Consider the following 19,676-nt stretch of genomic DNA (forward strand, 5'->3'; position numbering starts at 1 on the left):
ATGAAACGAGCGCGAGTTTCATAATTTTCATACGAGCTTCTTAATTACCATTATAGGAGAGTTTCATACGACTTTTTATACTCAACTATATTTCTAACTTGAAATTACAGTATTCAGATGTATACATTTTATTTGTATCTGACAAGATTGGAAGTGACTTTGTTCTAGGTCGTGAATTGTGAGATGTGCGCAGACGCGAAAGTATTGATTTTTTCTGAGGAACAATAATGTCATTGACCTTGTGTAATCCGGTAAACTTGGTATAACTTTGATTATTGAATTCGACATTGAAAAACGAGATGACAAATTGAATTTATTTGAATATTATTTACAATTAACGCTAATTATTATAGTAACAGAACATAACCTTCTGCGACAGTATTGGATTTCCAGCCTCCGTGACTTTTCGCTAATTCTCTTTTGATGCATATCCGAGAATAATCGATACTTGCGGTTTTATAACGGCACAAAACTGACTCGTTATTGGCTGAACACCTGTAAGCTGAGTTGTCATTGGCTGAAAACACCTGAACTTTAATGAGTAGGTGTACTTTAATGACATGCGTTAAAGGACTGCTACCAGGTGTATAATTACTACATTTCGGCATGGTCGAGCATAAATGTCATTTAAGCAGTGCTAAACAATTTAATAAGCTACTACTTTTTTTAAAAGTTGTTTATTTATAATTGTCTTCTTGCTTTCGAGCATTATTATTTTTAGGTACCAGCAGAGATTTCTGTTAGTTTCCTAGTGGTTAAATAAGAAAAAATTGTATAGTTACAGCAAGGAAATAGGAATCCCAAGAAAACCTGTCGCATTATTGTCTGTTCTTACTTTTATAGTGGCACACTCAAATGTCCAGGCATTTAATACTCACCCTCTCCAGGGATTCAATGGTTACTTGTTTCATAGTATGCTTGTCATAGGAATCACCTGAAGTTGGTCTTCTGGATAAGATGATGTGTTGTGCAGGTTCTAACCTGGCCAAGGGCATTGGATTTTAAAATGGAATGATATCCTTAGCACGGCTTCCTTCAAGAGGGGTGTAAAGCTGGCAGCCCAAAGTTATAGATTTATGCCATGTGAAAGAACCCTGTGCCTAATAGGGGCTCCAGGCAAAATCTATCGGCCATCTCTCTCTTACATTGAATTTATATGCTGAATATTAATATCTGCAGTTGAAAGCTCCATTAAAACAAAAAGGGGCACAGTGTAGTAATTTCCCATTACTACTACACAGGTGAAAGGGTGGGATGAAATAACTTTTGTAAATTTCCTTGTTTTATAATGTTTGTTTTTAATATGTTCTTAACATTGTGGGCAAATTTTACAGCCGTCTGCTTCTGTCACAAACATATTTATTCTGAATCACTACTTATAGATTTATTCCATATTCCAACAAGCAATTCAGAACACCTTTACAAACTAAAGCTGCGTCTCCACTGATAAACATTGAATTTAACATGTATATGGACATTTCAAGTCTCAATTGACTTAACATGTTGACTGAGTATGTTGAAGTTAACACTTTTAACAGCAATGGAAAACATGTCAAGTCAATTCATTTGCTCATGCAGCCTCGGTACAGTTTGGCAAAGTTCGTACAGTTTCCATAGCAACAACTAACTTCCGATTTTGTGGCGTGTATATTGATCATTTTTATACTATCATTGGTCCTTGGTGTTGGCTGTAAATTGTTCGAAGTAATGGAGTGGACAAAAGAAAATACATTAGAATAAAATTAATGCACTGATGGAAAGGCCTTGTTTATGGGATGTGACTGCAAAAGAATACAGAGAGAAAACAAAGAAGGCCGACTGTTTTAGAGAACTGGAATTATTATTTAATTGTTCTCGAGAATACAATACAGAGTTTTCGCACTCGTCATACGCTAAACGTTAATGCTATGTGGAGGTCAGTAATGGTTGTATTTGGTGATGTATGTTAACGTTCGTAAAACTTCGGAAAGAATAATTATATGATATTACCTGCTTCTTTAACATCTATCAAGTCATAGGTCTTATGATAATCAATCGCGCTATAATTTTTGTAATTGAGATGAAATGGCTGCTCTTAAATTGTGACTTTCTTTGGTGTATCAGGAAGTATTTTTGCAGCACTACATTATTAAAGTCGTGTTCTGACATTCTCAGCAAGTTTTTAAATCCAAATCGAGCTTCAACTTTAAGCTTGATTAGAATGTCTTCTGCACAGTGTCTTTTACTAAGATATTGCCACACCCACATTTTCATTTTCTTCCTTTTCAAGGCCTTGTAACAAGCAATAGAGATAATTACAAAAGCCAGATCATCTCAGTCCATTATCCAAGGTTTGAAAATAAGACACTACTTACATTAAAATCTCATAGACTGTTTATGGTGGACTACGCAAAGAAAGTCAAGTTTAACATGTTTAACAGTTGGACAAAGTGTTAAATGAAATTATCATTAACACGTTCAACATGTTGGGATGTTAACAGTAAACAATTTAACATTTAACATATGTTGTTAAATGTTTAATAGTGGAGACGAGCCTTAAATGTTAAATGTTAACTGTTTACTGTTAACATCTCAACATGTTGATTATACATGTAAATGCTATTTCATTTAACACTTTGTCCACACTTCTAAACATGTTAAACTTGACCTTCTTTCCCTAGTCTACTATAGCAGGCCCTGTGATTTTAACCCATTGTCACCCAGTGGTCTATTTATAGACTTGCACACTCGACTACAATATATTTTTTATTCAGGTCACATTAATTCAATACTAATTATCAATATAAGTATACCATGTAAGATGTTATTTAAATTTGCCAATATTTTATCTTAAAAATTGTAATTCATATTAGTTCATATTGATAGGGTACCAGTACAAAATAATGTAGAATAAAATTATTTTTCCTTGTATTATCTTGGCATTATTATGGGGTTGTGATTTAGTAGTGTCAAAAGTTACTGTTATTGCATTGGGCGCATGAAAACAACAATAGACAGAAATGTGTCATTGCACTCAGTACCACAACAGTTGATAACAGCAAGTGACTGCGAGCAGTGCTGTGACTTTGCATGCTGTTGCAAGTAATTTTATCTAGGGATGTACTGACAATCATTTAACAAAGGACTCACCATAAAAAAAAAGGGAAACCAGCAGGGAGATATGCAGCAGGAGAAGAAGATAATACTGGTTATTTTACAATAATAATAGTATACGTACAGCATCGATTATCTGAAACAATTGGAGATTGGATAACTGATTTTTCGGATAACCGATCATTTACGAAAACAAATTATACCGGTGTCATAGGAGCAGTATGAAACAAAGAAACACTGATATTAAACACAAAACTGTACATACAGTATATATTTTGTATCACACATTTTAACAAATAACACAGAGAACTGACTAGCCTAATTTGACAAGTTCAAAATGGTCATTAAAGTAGTATACAGTTTAGTAAAAGAAGTTTTTTTTTTTTTCTTCAGAGCTGGACTCGTATTTTTGCCTCTAAATCTCGCAAACAGCGCTAGCAAAACTTCTACATGGTGCGCATGTAAATTTTAATTTGCCGACTGGAACACTTTCAGTTAACCGATATTTCAGTTGATCGGTATTCGGATAATCGATGCTCTACTATAATAATAGTAATAATAATACTGGTAATAATTTTTTACCATTCATATTGATTCCCGAAATGTTCGAATTGACTATATGATTAGCAATTGGGAATGTCACTAAAACTATATATTTTGAGTCTGAACTTATTTCCTTCCATTCTGTTTCAAACCCTAGACTTTGTATTTATTTGCTTCTTTCTGTTTCAAGCCCAGGACTGCCACTGTGCTGCCACATCAAGTAAGGGATTTCCTTTTCCTTATCTGTCAAATTTAATTCAGAATCAGATGTAACTGTTTAATTTTCACCATTACCTTCACTGCCCATTACATGTGCTTTTCTTTAAAAAATAAAATTGTTCCTTTGCATCAGAATTACTACGTTTCATTTTATGTAACAGACTAGCATCATTTTACAGAAAACCTATATTTTAATTGTAACACATATTAAAAACGAAAATAAAATAGCCTACAATAACCTGCCAATTGAATAATACCCGATATGAATGCAAGCTCAAACATGACAATAGTTGACAATATCAATAAAATTTTAGAAAGTTTGCAACAAGCAGTGCAAAAGTCGCTAAATTCGTATACTTTCAATCGATCGCTTTAGCAAAATGTAGAAGAGATGGTTAAATTACAAAAGTGCGTTTATTTTATTGATTTTTCCTGGTGAGCTATTTTAACAAAGGGCTTGGAACAAATATAGTGTACATATCTTTTAACAGTTGATATATTCCTTTTGTTACATGTAACTATAGTGGCTTAAACAAATATGCATAGCCATTGTCTCATATGCAAACCATTTGGATGTGTGTATGTTGTCCACTCTGCTCCCAGACGTCCTGCTTCTTTAATTTTTTGCAGTTCCTGGCTATACTGTGAATGGAGGGATTCGATTTTGTCTGTGTTCTCAAGAACAGTTAAATAATATTTCCAGTTCTCTAAAACTGTCGGCCTTTTTTGTTTTGTCTCTGTATTCTTTTACAGGCACATCCTACAAAAAAAATTGCATATTTTTTTTTTCTTCTTCACTCCATTACTTTAAACAATAGTCGAAAGTAAGGATCGTATAAAAATTATATAGAGTTCTCCTACTTTATGCATTTCGGAAATCGGAAGTTAGGTGTTTTCATGGAAACTATACGAATTTTGCCAAGCTGTATTAATATCACACAAACATGAATTGACTTATCAAGTTTTCTACTGGTGCTGGAAAACACGCCAACATGTTAAAACTGTTAACTTGAACATCCTCAGTCAATATGTTTAGTCAATTGAGAGTTGAAATGTCCATATACAAGTCAAATTCAACATGTTATCTTTAACGTGTTATTAAATGTATGTATCCAATGCCTACTCACTTCACTTCATGTGATTCGGATTCCGCATATAGCAGATGGATGGCAGGACTGTTGCACACCACTTTGGCAGGCCACGTTGCACATGATGTGTATCTGTTGAGAGTCATGTCATGTACTAGGGTGAGTGTAGTGTATGGAGTGGGTGATGATGATGATGAGAAAGGGAGAAGGGGAAACCCAGTGCTGGCACATAGCCTACTCCTGTCAAATAGCATCAAGGGGGCTGCCAGGCTTAACATCCCCATCCGACAGACGATTCACTGTCAACAATGACATATGCCTTCTCTTCATATGCATTGGGATTTAATTTAGGCATATTGGTGCACAATCTAGGGATTAGAAGTTGTGCACCACCATCTCTTCTAGTCCCGAGGATCTTCATCAGTGGAAACACAACTTAATACTAACATATATTTCGACACATTCACCAGTTGAGCATGCTCTCAGAACCAGCTCGGGATTTTACATTGTTGGAATGTGTTTTGAATGTTCTTTCATAGCCTTCTGAGTTTCTTCTCACATTAAAATTATATTCATCTTCCGAACTTAATTCGTCATAAAAGATATCACTATCACCTTCCAAATCAACTTATGACTGATTATTTTTTTAATTTTAACCTGCCTAGTCTCAAAGCATTCTAACCTTAACCTCAGATTAAACAATTTGTGCATGCATGAGCAATACAGAATTCCCAGTTCATGCTCTTAATCAGGAACCAATGCATGTTGGAACAGGAAACTGAGAGTTCAGAACAGGTTCTGAATCAGTTCAAGTCATGTTGGAATGCACATTGAGCCAGTACTGCGCATAAGCAGGCAATTAAAATCAATTCTGAGTCATGCTGGAATAAACTTATGATGTGTTCATTGTAACAATTTTTATACAAGTTTATTAACATACTGTTTGCATTTTACAGATATCTGTCAGCAACATCAAGGACATACGGACGTCCAATAAATGGGCAGTCTGAAATTGTTGGTGTGGCATCTCCTGGGGCAAACCATGTTTACTGGCAAGCTATGGAAGGATTGTTTATACACCCAAGTGACTTTAATCCGAAACAACAAATGCATCATGAACCTCACACAGAACTTTAGGATAATTTTATATTGTTAGTGCATTTTTTTTCTGTGATTTAAGAAACATTTTGTATATAAAGTCATTTAGTAGCACCCCAAATATAAAATAAATATAATAAATTTAAAAGCTTTAAACTTTCTATGTTGAATGAATTCACGTGAATAAGAGATTTAGAACACAATGAATTATGTAATTACATTTCTTGTTCATGCTCAAAATATGTCACAAGTTTGTTTGCCTTCACCTCTTGCAGATAAGGGCATTCTTTTTATGCATTTTTGCGGAGTATAGAAATACTGTAACATTATGATTGGCATACCTGCTGTCATTTTTAGCTCTAGTTTTGTAATCTGTATGTCACTCAAAACTGTACATGCAAAGGTCATTGTAAAATAGAAGTGGTGAACAAGTATTATTTAAACTGTATGTAATTATAAATGAACTGAATATTTAAGATGAACTTGTTAAATGTTTCGTAGGTTTACAAAATATCCTCGATTTCATTCAGTTTTGAACTTTCAGACTTGAAATAAATATAAATGAGAAGTACAGCTCAATTGTGTTTGTTTTTATCCTGTGCTCAACTATATTAGCAATGAAGCCTTCAGTTGTCTTGCAGACCAATATTTTTCTTAGATATTATGACTGTTTGGCAGAGATTTGTGACTGACTAAATGATTTCTGTCCATGGATTCATCTCTTCCATACATAACACCATTTGGTAATGAAATAATGCCAATCTGATGCAGGTATTTTGCACGCAGTCATGTCCAGTCAGGAGACAAAAAGCTGCTACAGCAGAATTCCTTGGATTATCTGGTATGGGACTGGGATTGAGTAGTTCTCATGCACGATTCTTTCTTATTAAGCTTATGGAGCTGTATGCCTCGGATGTATGAGGTGAACTGGACAGCAGCTCAGGAGAATGTTTTGATTCTTTGAACTAGGTTGTTGTTAAGAACAGTGTATATGACTTCTATCTCTCCATCTTCCCAACTGCCTTGTAAAATAATAATTAAAAAAAAATATTATTACACATGCCTCCCACTCCTGCACCATCATGACCATCCAGCAAAGCACCATCAGTAAAAACATGAAGTCAGGTTTCAGAAGGATATTTACTATTAATATTGTTTCTAGTACTAGGTGTTTCGCTTCAACTGAATTAATGCCTCCTTTCTTAAATTCTTTTATAAGGCTAATTTCAGAGTTAATATTAACAAATGCTGTTTACAATGGTTATTAGAGGAGAAAAATTCGCTCCAATGCTGGGGATCGAACCCGGGTCCTTGGTTCTACGTACCAAGCACTCTAACCACTGAGCTATGCCGAAGTTCAATCCACAGCATCGAATCGAATCCCCCTCCTCTAGTGTTTTTCCCTTTGTGGTCTTATTCCATGTTCGATAAATTGTTGACATGTATTAAGTCAACTGTCATTATACAAGAAGCGCACTCAATTGAGTGACTTGGTGACTGAGATTCCACAGTATGTATATGCATCGTTGGGTGAAGAATCTATGTAAAGATAATTTTGGTCCTACAGAATTTATCTGTTATGATAACAATGGTTACCAGAGCGAATTTTTCTTCTCTAATTTGTTCTAAAACAACACTAAATAGAATCAATCAGTTTATTACAATATGAAAGACAAGTGCAACATTAACATTATAAAGATAGTTACATGAATCTTATTTTGTAATAACAGTTAAAACATTTTACATTAATTCCAAATGAAGCTACAAAATTAATGTAAAAACAAGTGTATAAAATAGAAGAAAAAGAAGAAGCTGTCTGTAGGCACAGACCTATGTACTTGTGAAGATTTCGTAAAATTATTGTTATAATGAAAAGATATTCGTATCAATCACACATTAAAAATATGAAAACTATTATGTACAGTAGTGGCAAAAAAGAACGAACCGATCCTTGTAGCTGATTTCAGAGCCTTGTTCACTTCAGAGTGTGATAGACTGGTACTAAGACTTTCGTGGTTCGAAGAGAAGGAAACTTTTTTTTTTTTTTTTGTTCCTTATTCATATTTATTCCCATTACTTTTCGATTGCAGCGATATTTTACCAGAACATGAATTTTACCAGCTTATTTTCTAATGGCTTTCGAAATGGGCTACGTCAGCAGTCGAAACTATAACAATTTCAATAGATTACTCGCTATCTTGTGAATGCAGGTGTGGCATGCGCAGTGGCTCATTCCGGGGACTTTGATTATTCCGTTGGTCCGTTTTTTTTTTTTGCCACTACTGTACCAAGCTCATATGTGAAATCTTGATGACAAAAGAATCACTATTATTGGCGCTGATTAACTTCAGATGTTGACATGAACAATATTCTTGAACAAATACCTGAGTGAAACCTTTAGAATTCAAATGAAAAGTCAAGTTTTTGCTGAAACTTGTGTATAAAACCATTGTGTACAGAAATAACAAGCAATGGCTTGCATCACAGTTCAGAACATAACATGACATCGTGTAAAGAAGTGCCAGCACCTCATTAAATATCAATAGTACATCTCTGAGTATTACTATAGCTTGTCCAAAGCTAGATGTTATTTCATATTAGTGCCATATTTATCATTTGTACTGTGCTAATGCTATGTACAATTTGCAGTGCTCAACTATATACTCCAACCATTGTAATTATGCACTCGAGTAGTCTTCTGAACCAATCAGAAGGTAGCATTTTCTATCAACTACTGCTGCTGCTATGAGGATCACTGCTGTGTCATTTGTTGTATGTTGTATTGCATGGTGTTACTATTACGTGCGTAATTTGTGTTAGTTTAAAATATGTCGTTTAGACATTGATAACTCATGCATAAAGATAGCAGGCATCAGAATTGATATGAAGGACTCGTCAGCTGTGGTATAGTGGTCATTGTAGCGACATTACTTCTCTTGCTAACAACATTATGCAATGTTGTAAGGTGCATAGTTATAACAGCGTGGGTATAGATAAGTTAATAACTCGCTGAGGTCAACGATGGTTTCAATAACCTGCACAATAGACTAGAATCATTATCTTCAGTATCACTAATTTACAAACCCTATCGTCTGTTATTGAACAGCTTCTTGAGCTAATATTTTAATACAATTACTTTAAGGGAAATTATTATAAGTCACATGAAATTCATGTATTACTATGTTCAATGTGGAATTATTAGCAAACCTCACATACTTAAAAACAATGCTGAAAACTATAAAGAACAACACTTCAGCCAATTTTACAGTCATATTGTGTCTATTGCACAGAATATGGAGTCACTTCAATTATTTCACTGAAGATGATACAAAAGTGCAAAGAAATTGTACGGGAGATAAGGGATATTTTGGACACAGGGACACATTTAAATTTGCTGCCATATTTCAGTTGTTTGCAAGTTGCTTTAACTTTTTACACACATAAACAACTTATATCTCATGGCAACTGTTCAAAGTGGTTATCACCAGCCTTGATACATCCAAAACAATGTATGAAATTTTGCTCCATTCTTAAATATCCCTGGTGTCTGTTGTACAATGAGACAGGTAGATAAGAATCAGTTGCCCATGTGATCATGGATATGAAGTGGGCAGCATTACAATCACATTCTCTTACAAACAATAAGATATTTAATGTTTATTTCCAAAACAACATGCACCTCTTAGCAACAACTTAAGAGCTCACAGCAGTGGTTAAGTGGCGACCACCTGTCTCAATACATGCATTACAATGACGCATGAAATTTTGTAAGGAATAAATATCACCATGGAAACGCCAAGCAGTTGTTTCTTATGCAAATTAAAACAGCTTAGAGAAACATCCCTCACACACACTTTCAAGATCTCATGGCATCCGAAATATCAATTTCTGACAACTGGTTCCTCATGTCAAAATGCTCAGTTAAGAGTCCTCTATCATCTGTATAATTTTGACCTTAAAGGTTGAAGATACCCTGTGTGTGTATACATACACAAATTTGCCTCCTTGTTGCTGATATACTCGACTATATCTGCTGTGAATATATTAAGTACTATAGGACTGAGTGGGTCTACTTCTATTGCTCCTTTAGTTTGAGTGGCTTGGACTTGTCTACGGAGTCTGTTATTATTAGGCTGTTTGTGTTTAGGATTTCCGTAATGATTGATGTCAGTTGTCTATTATATTTTCTATTTTTGATATTAGGATCTTTCTGTTTACTGAATCGATAGCTTTTTGGAAATCTATGAATACCATGTAGTACTTTCCTCCAGGTTCTCAGTGCTGTTTGGATGGCCGGCCCGGATGGCTCAAGTGGTAGGGGCACGGCATGTCCCTATCGCTTGGTCCGAAGGGTTGTGGGTTTGAGTCCCGCCTCGGGCATGGGTGTTGTGATTGTATTAGTATAAGTAAAAAAAAAGAAGGAAACAAATGTAAACAAACAGAAAACAAAAATAGATAACTTTGGAAAAGGCCTCTGGCCGGTTGAAATTTAAAAAAAAAAAAAAAAAAAAAAAAGATGTCGTCAACCAGTGCTTCTATGATTTGTCTTTCCAGAAACCACGTTAATGCTTCGAGATTAGTGTACCTGCTAGTGTGTATATTCTTATCACCACAATCTTTGTTAGGATTTTCATTGCTGCAGCTTCAATGGCTTTTCCTCTGATGGCTGCTTGGGGCTCTTTTGCCTTTGTATATCACTTTGAGGGTGGTTGATCTCCATTTTAGAGGTATCTGACCCTCTAGCATGCATTTGTTTATTAGTTCTGTCCACATTTCCTTTAGTTCCTCATATGATTCTTGTATGTGTTCTCCATAGATACCGTAATTTTGTCTGCTGCCTTTCTTGGTTTTAATGACTTAATGGTTTCTTTTCTGATAATGAAACCAGCAAATCCTATCCCATTTCGGGAAGGGTAAGGGCAAGAGCCCAGCACCTGAAAACAAGGTCCTCTCGGCTAAGATATAGTAACCCTGATATCAGAGTTCATCAGATTGCGGGTTGGTGCATGGAATTAACACCCTCACATCTGTAAAAAAATCTTTCTGTTGAGAAGCCCAAAAGGAGGCTAAGGTCAAACTTCAAGGACTAAAGTCACAGAAGAAAGACAAGAATGGTTTTTTTTTTCTCCCTTCCTCCAAGATGTGTTCTGATGTCATCTCTATACGTTTGATTTTGTAGTGGTCTCTGTCCTGTTGATGTCTGTGCTCCTTGTGTTCAGGATTCTTTGAAAGATCTGGATTTCCCTAATGGCCCTTCAATATAGACGTACTAATGCAAGAAAGAAAAACTAATTAATAAATTACGTTTCTCTTATTCGCATACATGTGTTAGAATTATAAACATTTTTGGTACATATTAAGAATAGTTATATTCACTCATTTTAAGAATTTGTCTGAATCAATGATCATTAGAATTATTGCAGTATATTTTACAAAAATTGAGGATCTTTATATAAACAGCACGAAAAAAAAAGTTCAGCACATCAATGCCATACCATATTGTATTTTTGGCCTAGGGAAAATACAATACTGCATTGCTACGAAGTGGCAGAGGTGAATGTTTTCGTAAAAGACCAGCTTTTACAATATGGCTCTGCTACAAAGTGGCAGTGATGCGCTGAACATTTACTGCAGAAAAGAAAAGAAAAAATCTCGAGATGTCTTCCACTGGGCATTTAAAACATATTAAATATCAATTCTGAAATATTTCATACGAAAACAATTTTTACAACTATAATACTGTAAAATAAAAAGAAATGTATTTTTCTTGAAATGGAATTATTCCAAATCATTTAATAATATTAAAATTGGATAATTTCCAAGATTTGTTACATGCAAGTGACAGCACTTAGATATCCTGAGGCATGTAATAATAATAATAGAGTGAGCACAAGTGTGCAGGCTACAGCTATGCCACTGAAATTGAGACTAAAGAAAAGAAAAAACCACACTTCCCTCATGTACAAAGATGGCGTTGGTATTATCATTGAATTAAAATACATGCCTGATGATAATCAGCGTAATAGTGCATATGCTGGTCTGAAACAAATACTTGAACAGAGGTACTATTCTCTCCTTTCTAGTGAAGAGTATTTTGTAAAACCTGCAACAGGTTACCTCCTGATAGGTTTAAGCTTCAATGCAAACCTGCAAGTGTCAATGTATTCCTTGCAAAACAAAGTACCTAAAACATTTGCTGATCTGTGTGAAAACGGTAAAGTGTTACGCAAACAAGAAATTGAAGCACTCCTTGGAGTGGCTGATGTTATTTCTTAGATGGTCTCTCGAAGTGATGTTTTAAAAATCCTGAGGTATGTGACAACGTTTGTTGAGGGGATATCTAAGTGACGTCACTTCCGTGTAACGAATCTTGAAAATTACCGAAAATTGAATTACAACATTTTATTAGATCTATTCAATGAAACTTGAATTCTCTTCGAAAATATTTAAGATGTAATATGTTTTTTAATAATACAACTGGAAATAAGAAATTTAGTACTCCCCATTTTCCAAACATAGTAACAAAATTATATTTTAACTCTGTAAAACTTATCTTTTTATTAGAAAATACATCATAGCATTCCTTAATACCTTTCAAACGTCTCTGACTCTGTCCAGTAACAACAAGATACAAATGATACATCCCAAAACCAAATGTGAATATGGCAGTAGAAACCAAGACGTCAAATAGTGCTACAAGTGAGAGGAACAACAACTCCTCCTGACCTGATAGCCACTTTCCTAGTGCCACAGGAAAGAAACACCGAGAACTTAGATGCCAAAGCGTTGTCACACCTTCCTCTTGTGTTTCAAAATGACTGCACAAAAATGGAAACAAGCGAGAGTTCACATATATACTGACCAAGCCCACATAAGTACAGAGTATTATAAAGTGGCCCATATTCTGGAGACAAATACAAGCACCAAGAAAGAGACAATGGTGGTCACGAAAAACAACACACTTCTTACACAATGGACAATGATGACAGTAGAGAGGCGTGTTTGTATGACATTTCGGGCAATACCATATTTTTCTAATATCTATATTTTGTGAACAAATGTTTGGATTCGTGTAATTTCGGTTTTCGTTTTGCCATCTGTTGCAATTATCATAATTATTTCTATATACTGCAGGTGAACTCGAATTTAAGTCTACTATCACACTTGGCCTACTGTTGCCAGCATCACTGTCATTTAGCAGTGATTCATTACTCTCAACAGTATCAACATCTATGTAACTAACCACATAGATGGCTATCCAATTAATATATACTTCGATAGACATAAAAATGAATATCACAAACCAGGGGCTGAAAGTATCAATGCATACCGTCACACAAAACACCAAAATAGTGAAGGCTAGGGTTAATGCTGGTAATAATCTGATGAACTTCAACATGCACCCATTCATTTTAATCCCCTTTCACTGTTTTATAATGTCAATGCTTTCATTTCACTTTACTTGCTTCGATATTCTCAATCTCTTAACGAGTTTCTGTAGTTGTACAATCACAAATGTGTACATTGATTACTGTAATTGGTATCTTAATTGGAATATAACAGATCGCAATGGGACACATCTTTCAAGCAAGAAATCTAACCTACTCGACATGAGTGAATGTTTGAAGATAGACAGTTGAAAAATTGAAAGTTTCAACACTATCTTATAACACAATTTAAGTTTCCACATAATTTCATATAATACATATTCTCCTACAGTATAATTATTACAGTAATTCAAAACCATCTCCATTTGATTCCCATCATCGGTGCACCAGCATTTATGATTTCCCAGGTTCCTTCACGTAGATCAATGTACGCCTACAAGTATTAACTCAGATCCTAATGTAGCATTATCATTTAAAGTGAGGGAAAGGCATCTCCTGCAATAACAAATATGAATGTCAAATTATACAATTTGTGAGAATAATGTCATTACAAATATTTATTACCGGTACTGTTAAGGCTATAAAACAGTTTACACATTCTGACACAGAAGAAAAAATGTTGTAGGCCTACAGCTCAGTATTTTATTAATGATATAATGTAATAATGTTACTGTACCATTTAATAAACTACTTCATGTGTGTGATTTGTGCTTATTACCAAATCTCTGCAAATACCTCTCATTTTTGTTGATATTAAATCGGTGTGGCGGATGTGACATCATGCTACAGCATAGCAAAGTCCGCCATTTCTTCATTAAAGAAATTCATAGTTTCGTAGAATACGAAATTGTGTTTGTATTTATTTTATCAAGTAATATAGGCACTAATATAATTTATAATATAATATAATATGTAAAAAAAAGACCCATAAGATAGCTGTTAAAAGTGAAAATATGCAGAAATCAATTCTTACAGGTAATAAACGTCGCAGACAATATATAACCCTTTTCCTTCCACCTTTTCAGAATTTTACGATTTTTCGTTCTCACAAAAGACGAAAACTTGGTGATTTAAACATTGTTTACATGTGCACTGAAGGTTGGATGGTGTAGGTTAGGTCATGTGTTGGATATTTATGTATGCATTTTAATTTTAGGTTGCAATGTTTGCGGTCGTAACCATAGTACAGAATCATGCTCATTCCTTCGGGAGCTTAAACCTGTAAGTAAATTGTAAATACTTTGATTAAGAGTAATATAGAGGTTTTATTGTCCCAGATTTTGAGAAATATTTAAGAGGACAACACGAAAGCGAGTAAGAGGCCACAGAGGATAGATAGCATGTGAAGAGAAAATAAAACGTCACGTTCATAATCATGGCATAATGTCTACTCTTCACTCAATGTGTAGAAGTTCATAGAATTATAGTTTTACACGTATTTCAAACTAATACCATGAGTTCCAGGCTTTTCTGCAGCACGCGACACCGAAACTTACAAACTTGTGTTTACCGATAGGTTAGGTTAGCTTCGCTAATAATAATTGTTACCATGTAAGAAATATTGGCTATTGTGAAGGACCTGTCACTCAAATAATCCCTTGCGGCTTTTGATGTGCCTTGCATATAGGCTACAAATCTATGACAGGTTAGGTTAGTTTAGGCTTTTAGTATGTTCTGCACTAAGTGAAGTGAAATGTGCATTTTGCGTTTATTTTGAAGCGTTCTACCTCTTTATTTTCCAATCCACGTGTTAAATAATCACTTCACGGATTTTTAGGTTATCTACATCACTAGGTTTCATGCAATATTTCAACTTTTCCGGTAAGTTTATCAATATAATTTCGCTATTTTTACAATCCTCGTTCATCAAACTCTATTATTCATGAAAAAATAGCACGTTTGACAATTTTCTTCTCTCAAAATTGCGAATTATACGTTCTTCACAATCCCCGAAATACATGGGACATTCAGTAGTTACTGGCAACATTTGAATTAACAACAAAGAAAACATTTTTGAACAGTCACATTGTTGCAGTGCCCAGGAGTAATCTCTCCAACATGAATCTGCCTCCACACCTGAGGGAGACGACAGATGCCATCCACAGCGTCTTGTTGTACTAATCTTCGAACAGACTGCTCTACTGCTGCTATAATTGCCTGTCTGATTCTAAAGCGAACTTCTCTAAGTGGTAATTCCATTTTCGGGGAAACGACAAAATCACATGGACTCATATCTGGAGAGTATGGAATTTGCTCCTGAACTTCCCAATTTCATCTGCGAAGTAAATTAACCACAGGGGCAGTTATGTGAGAGTGAACACCATTATGTAGCACAATAGGATGAGAATTCAGGAGATTTAGACTTTTATGGCGCACAGCTAGTTGTAAATGGTGTTCCAGAAAGTAACTGTATGCACCATTCACAAGATTTCCGACAGAAACTGAATGAGTGAGAAGGATTCCGTCAAAATCATAACCAACAACGGTGTTCTTCCAACAGCTCTCTTACAGCATTCACTTGCTGATTACGGTCTGCCAGCTCCACGTTTTTGATGAACATCTTCCCTCCTGCTGTGAAATGCATGTGCCCACTTAGCCACAGTACGATATGGTGAAGTCTCTCTACCACAAGCTTCTAGTAATGCTGTATGCCATTGTCAAGCATTCTTGCCTCTTGCAATCTGAATTTCAATGAAGCATCTTTGTTCGTATTTGCTAAATATTTTAGAGTGCTACAGATAACAATCTTCAAATTAAACTCACTACAAATAGCCTATCTTATAAATGAGAATATTGTCTTCAAACTCACAGATAACACACATAAGATGCTTTTCTTTCTCATTGTTATCAGCTTGCATCATTTACCACTGATAGCGCCACATACAAACATTGTTGCCACTAATTATTGAATGACCCATGCATATATATTTTTCCGATATTCAATTTCATTTTGATGTATCCTACCTCTTTATTTAACGCTTTAAGTAATCTTTTTAGGTTGTTTACATGGATCATTTCTTTCCAATTTTTAGCTATTTTTTAGTATGTTTTCAAGTCGACAGACATTCTGTATATGAATTCTTCACATTCTAAGTTATCTTACATACGAAAATTATACCATTTTTACTTTTTTCGTCAAAAAACCTTCAGTGTGGCGTGCTGTAGAAAACCTTATAGGCCTAAATACTGGGTTGGGCACTAATAACTGGTCAGCCTCATCTTGCCAGACTTTCACACTGACATATGTGAAACTATTCTTTCTCGTATACTGAAGCCATTTTGTCTCCCACACTCAGCAGTTCTACTGTTTAATTTCACTTTCATTATATCACATTAATTAATTTAGGAAAAAGTTTAGTCTCAGGCCAAGTAAGATGAGGCAGGTCAGTTATTTGTGCCCAACTCTGTACTATGTAAATGGACAATTCTGTTAGTTTGCTGTGAACGAAATGGACTCATATGTTAAGCATGGTATGAGCACTCTAAATGATAGCCTAAACTTCATAGGTCTAACTTTGCTTCATACTATTTGATTGATGTTAGAATAGTAGCCTACATGTATTAACCATAACTAATTAGCCTAATTAATTGCTGTATTTATGAAATGTTAATTTAATGTTATCTGTTTCTAATGAATTGCTTCTCAGATTCAAGATACGAAGACCCCATCGCGAGCCAGATTAACTTTGCCTGCTAATTTAGAAGTGCAGAATTTAGCTGATAACTCAACAACTGTAGTAGCAAGAGCTCCATTTGCACGAAGTGTTCAGTTCGGACCATTTATAGCCAAACACACTCAAATGCTTCATCCTGCTATCAACTTTCCTTTAAGGGTAATTATAAATATAATAGGCCTATTAGACCTAGCCTATTACATATAATGTACATCCATATGAAACTTACATTTTGTACACAATCTTACCTCTACTTAATTAATAGGCCTACATGAAAAACAATTTGAATTTGATTAGTACAATTTTATAACCTATTTTATAGGTGGATCGAGGATTCTGTACGAGAAGAGCACATGGTGTTTTTAGATGCAAAAATTGCCTAAAACATTATTTTTTAGTAGCGTGATGTTTAAAATATGAGGATTTAGATATTTTTTTTTTACTTCCTAGAATTGGTCTGAAATTAAGAAAAAGTGACAATGCAGTGTATAACCTATAGGCCTACTCACTTTAATTTCCCCCCCCCCCCTCATCTAACCAATTCTAATGTTGTCACAGTTCTCAACCTCCTGTCACTTATCTATCCCCTCATGGAGGCCACTCAAAATTTGTCAGAATCCTCAGTCTCCTGTTAATTAGCTGTCAGCACATGTGCCCACATTGTGCAGAATTCCCCATTTTCCTTAACTTATTGCATTAGTCGCATTAGGTTTTTTTTTTAATAGCTACTTTATTATATGAAGTATAAAGAGGAATGCTAGTATTGTGGTTCTCCAAAAAAAATCGATTTCGAGAGTTACAGGGAAACATACTGACGCTGGGAAAGTAGTTTTAGCATGTTTGCTAGTTTATGTACGATTTCTTGTAGACTGGTGAAAGGATTTTGTTCATATTCCATATCTATAGAACTGCAAATATTGCATATATGAGATAGTCTGTAATAGTGTCACTTAATCTTTTTTTATCCAATGTCATCAGGTTGTCATTTGACAGTTCTGGTCTCTCTTGGCAATGGTTTATTTGTAACCCATGTCTGAGGTTGGGGCGCCTGGAAGGTGGAGTTATGCTGCCCCTATTATGATAGGATGATTATGAAGTGCTAGGAGAGGTCTTAAACCTAAGACTAACCTAATTTACAGATCATAGACGAACACAGGAAAAATTCCTGTGTTTTAATCGGGAACCAAACCTGGAGCGTCATGAACTGTAGTCAGAAGCTCTGACCACTAGCCCATGAGGTTGGTCGTTTCATTTAAAATTAAGTAGTGAATTTCTTGAAAACCAGGCCTAGCAAAATGGCGATTTGCTCGAAATTAAGTGTAAGATTTTTTTCTCAACTTTTTTTTACAGTAGATTATGTGAGGAATGAAATTGTATAGATAGTTTGTTGTCTTCAAAAATGTTTGTTTAGTTAGAGAAATTGTTACCGTACTCACATAGTTGTATACATAGACACCGACTTTTGATTTTAAGTAAAGGGACAGGAAGGGATGCATAAGTTATTGAGTGGTGTATGTATTTCTACCCATGTGGTACTCAGCTATTACATTTTCACCCACAGCTTCATTTCCTGTTCTGTCTGTCCATTTCACACATTCCATTCTTCTCCATATCCACATTTAAAATGCTTCCAGTAATGTCTATGTTTCTGCCCATACAATGCCACACTCCACACAAAGTACTTCACTATTCTTTTGCTTAGTTCTTTTCCAGAGGTCCGCAGAAGATGCTTCTTTTCTTATTTATTCTTCTGACTTCCTGGCAACAGTTCATGTTACTAATTATAGTACACCCCAAGTATTTGACGCTGTCTTATCATTCTACTTCCTTATTTCGAATTCGCAAGTTTACCTTTTCTGTTTCTTATTTTTTTAACTTTTACTTATTTTCGCCCATGTTCTATGTTAGGCCTAACACTATCTCACACAACACCATAATTATTAAACACAAAGAGGTCTCTGGTTTGTCACCAGTAAACACAGCATGAATTGATTTATGAAATTATAATGAATTGAACCCATCAGACTTCCTGCTAACAACTTTATTAGTGTAAGCTAAAGATATGTTCCCTCTCTCATTCTTCTATGTTCCTTCAGACAGTATTGTTACAGAACTGCCAAGGATCCCTATGGTAACTGAATGAGATCATGGGTCAGGAAGAGTGAGATTCAAGGAAAATGAATCAGACAACAAATTTCTTTAATATATCCATACGTGCCGGCATCAGGTTTCCTCTTTCCCCTTCCTCACCTTCATCATCATCCTGAACCATTCCCTACACTTATGGACCAAAACTGTTCTTCCAGCACTACAACATGAAAGGAAGATGATTATGATGATCTTTATGTGTGTAGGTATTTGGTAAAACTGAAGACTCTAGTTATTACTTGGATACCAGTGATGAAGAGACCTGCAATTGGATGTGCCTTGTTGCTCCAGCAATGTCTTGCAAGGAACAGAATCTCATCTGTTATCAGGTAAACATGATCCTACTTTTAATGATTTACAAGTTGCATATTCAAATTTGTAACATTTTATACAGATGTACATGGAGTTTCTATGCAGATAGGTTC

The 19,676-nt window shown here is 35.0% G+C and overlaps 2 protein-coding genes and 1 long non-coding RNA gene across 4 annotated transcripts in view; 2 read left to right on the forward strand and 1 right to left on the reverse strand.

Moving 5' to 3' along the window:
• Nucleotides 1-6,614, forward strand: part of LOC138696159 (stromal cell-derived factor 2-like) — a 45,506-nt gene extending 38,892 nt beyond the window's left edge. For both annotated transcript variants that reach the window (XM_069820737.1, XM_069820738.1), the window contains one exon: nt 5,900-6,614. In XM_069820737.1, coding sequence (XP_069676838.1) covers nt 5,900-6,080 — 181 coding nt within the window. In that variant the 3' untranslated portion in view covers nt 6,081-6,614. The remainder of the gene's footprint in view (nt 1-5,899) is intronic.
• A 1,457-nt stretch (nt 6,615-8,071) lies between these two features.
• Nucleotides 8,072-14,440, reverse strand: LOC138696161 (uncharacterized). The gene is made up of 2 exons (XR_011331261.1): nt 14,403-14,440; nt 8,072-11,310 (listed from the first exon to the last, which is right to left on the reverse strand). It is a non-coding gene; the product is annotated as an uncharacterized lncRNA (long non-coding RNA).
• The window catches only part of LOC138696158 (PR domain zinc finger protein 15-like), a 150,845-nt gene continuing 145,439 nt past the window's right edge, over nt 14,271-19,676 (forward strand). The window contains exons 1-4 of the mRNA XM_069820732.1: nt 14,271-14,404; nt 14,586-14,650; nt 17,077-17,262; nt 19,458-19,580. Coding sequence (XP_069676833.1) covers nt 14,383-14,404; nt 14,586-14,650; nt 17,077-17,262; nt 19,458-19,580 — 396 coding nt within the window. The 5' untranslated portion in view covers nt 14,271-14,382. The remainder of the gene's footprint in view (nt 14,405-14,585; nt 14,651-17,076; nt 17,263-19,457; nt 19,581-19,676) is intronic.

Source organism: Periplaneta americana, chromosome 3 (assembly GCF_040183065.1).
Source record: "Periplaneta americana isolate PAMFEO1 chromosome 3, P.americana_PAMFEO1_priV1, whole genome shotgun sequence".
NCBI classification, from domain to species: Eukaryota; Metazoa; Arthropoda; class Insecta; order Blattodea; family Blattidae; genus Periplaneta; species Periplaneta americana.